This window comes from Bubalus bubalis, chromosome 18 (genome assembly GCF_019923935.1).
Source record: "Bubalus bubalis isolate 160015118507 breed Murrah chromosome 18, NDDB_SH_1, whole genome shotgun sequence".
NCBI lineage: Eukaryota > Metazoa > Chordata > Mammalia > Artiodactyla > Bovidae > Bubalus > Bubalus bubalis.
This window is the reverse complement of record NC_059174.1, coordinates 59942367-59948366: the sequence shown is the minus strand read 5'-3', so window position 1 is coordinate 59948366 and position 6000 is coordinate 59942367. Positions and strand designations below refer to the sequence as shown.

General features: G+C 44.2%; 1 protein-coding gene across 3 annotated transcripts in view; it reads left to right on the top strand.

Moving 5' to 3' along the window:
* The first annotated feature begins 2033 nt into the window (after positions 1–2033).
* Positions 2034–6000, top strand: part of LOC102391712 (zinc finger protein 677) — a 25865-nt gene continuing 21898 nt past the window's right edge. For 2 of the 3 annotated variants that reach the window (XM_044931555.2, XM_044931556.2), the window contains exons 1-3: positions 2034–2128; positions 2241–2609; positions 5642–5709. In XM_044931555.2, the coding sequence (XP_044787490.2) occupies positions 5695–5709 (15 nt within the window). In that variant the 5' untranslated portion in view covers positions 2034–2128; positions 2241–2609; positions 5642–5694. Of the gene's footprint in view, positions 2129–2240; positions 2610–5641; positions 5710–6000 lie in introns of those variants that run through there. The other variant, XM_045163341.1, reaches the window with a different exon arrangement.

Here is a 6000-nt window from a genome sequence, read left to right as displayed (position 1 = left end):
GAGGGCAGCTGTGAAATTTCATCTTATCACTGTCGCCCTGATCTAGATCAGGCTCTTGGAGTCAGTCACCCCACAATAAACTGATTCATTGATTACCTAAAGATCCTTGCCTCCCTGCTTTGGTTTCAAGATGCCTTCTTGTTTCATTGGGCTTTTCATTCCCTCTGATATCCAATATAATGCAATCACATGAGATCTAATCATGGGTGTCCATGGGAATTGACCTGGCAGGTCTCATCCACAAGACCGGAAGAGAAATTTATTTCCTGTTTACTTTGCATTTTCATTTGATCACATATGTATCTGATACACAACTATAACTTGATCTTTGTCTTTCCCAAGCGTTTTTAGAAATTCTAACACATACATACTTTTAACTCTAAATATTATTTTCTGTGAGTGCAAAATGTTTATATACATGTCTTTATGCTATCTAATTTTGTATCATGACTTTTCTCCCAATTGTTTTCAAGAAGATTTTCTTCTTACATATATACCTCTAGTTCATTGAGCTTCACCACTGTGTAATATTACAATTCTCTCATAACCTGGTTGGTTTTTCTGGGGTCCAAGCTCCTATTCCAAAATTTTGTATGGAATCCCCACTCAAAGTTGCCTTATTAACATAATAACAAAAACACGTCTGTCATTCAGGAAACTCCAATCGTGTTTTTTATTTTTAATTGAAGGGTAGTTGATTTACAATGTTGTATCAGTTTCTGCTGTAGAGCACAGTGTTCAGTTAGTGGAAATTCCAAAGGTTTTTGGAGTTTTCCACCAGAGCCTTGGACAAAGGAGGTATGTTTATTCTCAACTGATAAATCATTCAGAAATATGCCAAAGTGCATAAGAAAAGTTAATAAGCAGCAAAACTACAGTGAAGATAACATTAACAGTTGATATTTGGGAAGTGGAAATTTCTATCGAAATGGTCTTATTCTTTAAATCCACTAGCCTGATACAAGTCAAAGAAAAAAAATTTATACTGCATATATATATATATATATATATATATAGTTGAATTCCTTCCTAAAGCTTCTTTCTCAAGTGCCTGACTGTAGCCTACTCCTTGTGCACAATCTCCAAAGGCGTCCTTTGGACAATGACATATTTAGGGTTGAAATTTTTCCTCACTTAGTTTCTGATGCCTCCAAGTGAATGGGAAACAGAAGTTTAAATTATACTCTGGAGGGAAAGTGAAGTGAAAGTCGTTCAGTTGTGTTGGACTCTTTTCGACCCCATGGACTATAAAGTCCATGGAATTCTCCAGGCCAGAATACTGGAGTGGGTAGCCTTTCCCTTCTCCAGGGGATCTTCCCAACCCAGGGATCGAACCCAGGTCTCCTACATTGCAGGCGGATTCTTTACCAGCTGAGCCACAAGGGAAGCCCAGGAGGGAAGTGAGTATAAAATTGCACATTTTCCACATGCACAATTCTGCATTTCCTGTCACACTACCAGTGTCCATCACCTGCTCTAAAATCCAAGCTTTTGGTTAAGTAAATAAAAAGCTGTGGGACTTCCTTGGTGGTCCAGTGGTTAAGAATCTGCCTTCCCATGCAGGGGAGAAGGGTTCAATCCCTGACCAGGGAGGATTCCACATGCCACAGGGCACCTAAGCCCCTGCACCACCACTACTAAAGCCAGAAAGGTTTAGATTTCAGGCTTGGCAACAACAGAAGCCACTGCAAGGAGAAGCCCACACAAGGAAACTACAGAAAAGCCCAAGGAGCCAGGAAGACCTAGCACAGTCAAAAATAAATACATAAATTTAAAATAAATAATCCTGGTGGCTCAGAGGGTAAAGAGTCTGCCTGCAATGCAGGGCACCCTGGTTCGATCCCCGGGTCCGGAAGATCCCCTGGAGAAGGAAATGGCAATCCCCTCCAGTATCCTTGCCTGGAGAATCCCCATGGGCAGCGGAACCTGGCCGGCTACAGTCCTTGGCATCGCAGAGTCGGAGACGACTGAGCAACTTCACTTTCACTTTCGAAAACGTGTAACTGCCTGAGGTCTCAAGTTCCGGGATCCAACTCCGCCCACAGCGCCAAGCCCCGCCCTAGGTCCAGGGCTCCTGCATCCTCGCTGCTCAGAGGATCCAGTTTCTTCATCTGCTGGCTCTTTCCACGTAAGTGGGTGCGGGGGTGGGGGAGACTGAAAGTGTTAGTCGCTCAGTAGTGTCCGACTCTGCGACCCCATGGACTGCAGCCCACCACGTTTTTCTGTTTCTCAACTTTCAGCTTCTAATAGAAGTGGACTGTGCATCTCTAATTCTGCACCGAGGCCTGGCTTCAAAGGACAGCAGACAAGTGCAGAGGATCCAAAGTACAGAAACCTGTCCAGAAGAAAGAGGAGCAGACCAGAAACTCCCAGGGGCCGGTCCGAGGACCAGACCGAGGACCACAGGCGGAGGCCCCCTCCATCCACCCGAAAGCCACAGCCCCGCCCCGCCCCGCCCCAGTGAGCACGCGCAGTTCCCTGAAGAGCCGGAAGTGATTTCCGCGGAACAACGGGTACACTCGGAAGAGAAAGTCTTGGTTTCGTTGGTGACCGCGCTATGCGTTCTTCGGGCATCGCGGCCCCAGACCGGGGTTTCGGAGCGGCTCCCAGTAAGTTAAAACCCCTGAACGCGGCCGTCGCTCTCGCTCTGAGTCCTTTCATTTCGCCTGTTGCGGCGTCACCTGAAAACTCTTTCGGTCCCGGCAGTCTGGGCCCGGTTCCTGTTAAAATCGCTCTAAGGCAGGCACCGGCCCCAACTTTCTGCCTTCGGTCCGTATAGACGCTGACCTCCTGCAGCGCTGTTTTCCTGCTCTGACTCCCTTTCTAATTTCTATCCGATTCCCGGCTCCCCTGCCCGACCTCACCCTCCTCGGCCCGATTTCGTTCTGACAAGTCCTCACTCCTGGAGGATGGATCATCCTTGACCTCCCTCTAAGGAGAGCGGAAAGGGAATACTGAGGCAGAAGTTTCTGCAACTAGTGAGGCATCAGAAATACTGTGCAGGAAGAACGTCAGGTATTGCAACAGGGCGAGGCCAATCTGTGGGAGGAGGAATAGAAAAAGAAGGAAACAAAATGATGCACAGAAAAGAGAGAAAGAAACGCAGAAATGGGCAAAGGAGAAGAGAAACAGAAGGATCCAGGGAGATATACAGAGGGAAAAAAGCACATAGTATTAGAGAAAGCGGGGGTACCCAAACCTAGGTGAGTATTGAGTAGATTGGGTATGGAGTGTTAAGTTCTGAAGTAGTGAATTTGTGGCTCTACAACCTAATTTTTATAAAATGTGTTGACTTGTCTAAATTATGCAGAAGAGATGAGAGTTGCAAAACCAGGTGTTGGAATCAGATAATAATTCTATTTGCAGTCCGTATTCAACCAGAAGGCAGAGGCTTAACTCAGTCACTTCTAGGTCCTCCTCCGAGAAATGGAAGACGAATTTCTTTCAACACATGGTGCTTTTGTTTAAATGACTATTTTAAAAATTAACTTATTTATTTTTGTTTTTGGCTGTGCTGGGTCTTCCTTGGTTGCAAGGGCTTTCTCTAGTTTTGGCAAGCAGGGGCTACTCTTACTCATGGTGCACTGGACTTCTCATTGCAGTGGCTTTTCTTGTTGCAGAGCACAGGCTTTAGAGCTTGCGGGCTTCAGTAGTTGTGTGCACCAGCTTAGGTGCCCTGAGACATGTGGGATCCTCCTGGACCATAGATTAAACCCATATCCCCAGCACTGGCAGGCAGACTCCCAAACACTAGACCACCAAGGAAGCCTGCTAAAATGGCCATTGTTAACGGTACTGCTTTCCTCTCCTTTAAATTTACAGATTATTTTCCCTCTTAATTTGATTGCTCACATTATGATGTTTATGTGCTTTATATCCTAACTTGGAGCTCTTCTTTGATGTCTGGTAAATAACTTTACAGTATTTCACTAGGCCTGTGATTATGAATGTTGATAATCTTTTAAAACTCAAAACCTAGATTCACCAGTTACTTTGGTATTTAACAACTTTATTCTTCCCTTAAAAGATCTGCTAAGTTAGTGAGCTCTGAGCTGAAGTCTCCAGCTAAGAATTGAATAGATGTTCCTTGCTCATCCCCTTCATCCTTTTTCTGCAGATGTTGAAGGATGGGCTGGATTGATGTGGCTTGCATTTTTTATTCTGTTTTTTTCTACAGTAGAGGAATAAAATGTTTGTCTTTCATTAAACCCTGAAAAAGAAGCCTCTCTCGCTCAGAAATAAATAAGGTAATCTGCAAATAGGATAAACTCTTCCTACTTAAACCTATAAAAGTGTAAGGCTACCACTTACACTCAGTTCTGCTCACTCAACTCAGACTTCTTCAAAGTAACTTGGTAAATCCCTTCCCCTGTGAGACGCATGCACCACCTGTAACATGGAGAAGTAAAGTAGACCCGGTTTTCTGAGTCTGAGCAAATGAGATCCTCTGAGAGAAATAATTTACAAAGTTGGTCTTGTTTTTGCATCTGGTGGTTTTCTGGGATGAGTGGCCAGTTACAATGAGAATTTGAAATGTGCTGCAGTCCTCCAACAATTATGAAAAACTTAAGGGCAGAGGGCATAGGCCCAGAGATAAAGACGTAACTTTTCTCTTAGCTTGTGTCTATCTCTGTATCATAACATGAAGTCTTTTTCTTAAGACTTATTGTGATCATTTAATAATGTTCGAAAATGTCAAATCACTCTGTAGTATACTCAAAACTAACATAGTATTGTACATCAATTATATTTCAACAAAATAGAAAAAAAAAAGTTAAAGTGACTTTGTTGTTGTTCTTCAGTTGCTCAGTCATGTCTGACTCTTTGCGACCCCAAGGACGGTAGCCCAGCAGGCTCCTCTGTCCATGGGATTCTCCAGGCAAGAATGCTGGACTGGGATGCCATTTCCTTCTCCAGAGGATCTTCTGACCGAGGGATGGAACCCACTTCTCCTGCACTGGCAGGCAGATTCTTTACCACTGAGCCATCAGGGAAGCCCTAGTGTGGCTTTAGAATAATTGTTGAATTACAGTCTTCACATAAACATTGGAGCACAGTAACTAAGTGCAAAAAACAGTATTTATTGGTTTATGACATTTGTCGTAAAAAAATATAAAGTATATTTTACTGAAGGCAGAGATTATGAACAAAAAATTAAGCAGGCAAGAATACTGGAGTGGGTTGCCATGCCCTCCTCCAGGGGGTCTTCCTGACCCAGGGATCGAACCTGGGTCTCCTGTATTGCAGGCAGATTCTTTAATGTCTGAGTCACCAAGGAAACCCAGATTGTTGGATGGATAAGCATCTTATCCTGCATCAGCCAGTCCTTGGATGCTGGCTGCCCAGGGAGGAGCCAGGAACCGGGAGGAGACAGTTTCCTTTGGCTGAATGTCATATGGACAAAGGACGGTGCAGTTGCAGCAGAGTGAGGGTTCCAGCAGGAGAAAGGGTTGAAGAAAGGGGTGAAAACTCACATATTGGTCTCCTGATAGGAGTTCATTGTCTCCGATCCCTCCAGTCACTGGGGACCTTCTTTCCCCCAGAGGAAGTTTCTTTCTGTGTGGATACTTGTGGCAGGGGAGGGAGGTTTGTTGATCCTAAACATTAAAAGATGTGTTTGTTTGTTTTTTTTGTCACACAGAATAATCTTACCTGAGAAAGAAGCTCAGAGGAAGAGGAAAGAAAGGAGAAGGGATGGCCCTTTCCCAGGTAAAAGTCATATTCTTTGTTGATGTTAACTCTTTCCTAAAATGACATGAATTGGACTTGTTAAACTTCTCTATGAAGTTTCCTGCCTCAAATATTTAATCACACACAGGGCATTCCCTGAATCTCCTCTCATCTCCCTGCAGATTTCCTCCTCAGTGTGACTTAGTGACCTTGCATTTGGGAAGAGGGTCCTTTTAGGCGATCCTCCTGTGAAAGGTTTTGTACTCAGACGTGGATTGGAGGTAGGAGTAGGCTCTGTGGTGTCAGTGAGGTAGGCCAGTAAGGATTGTT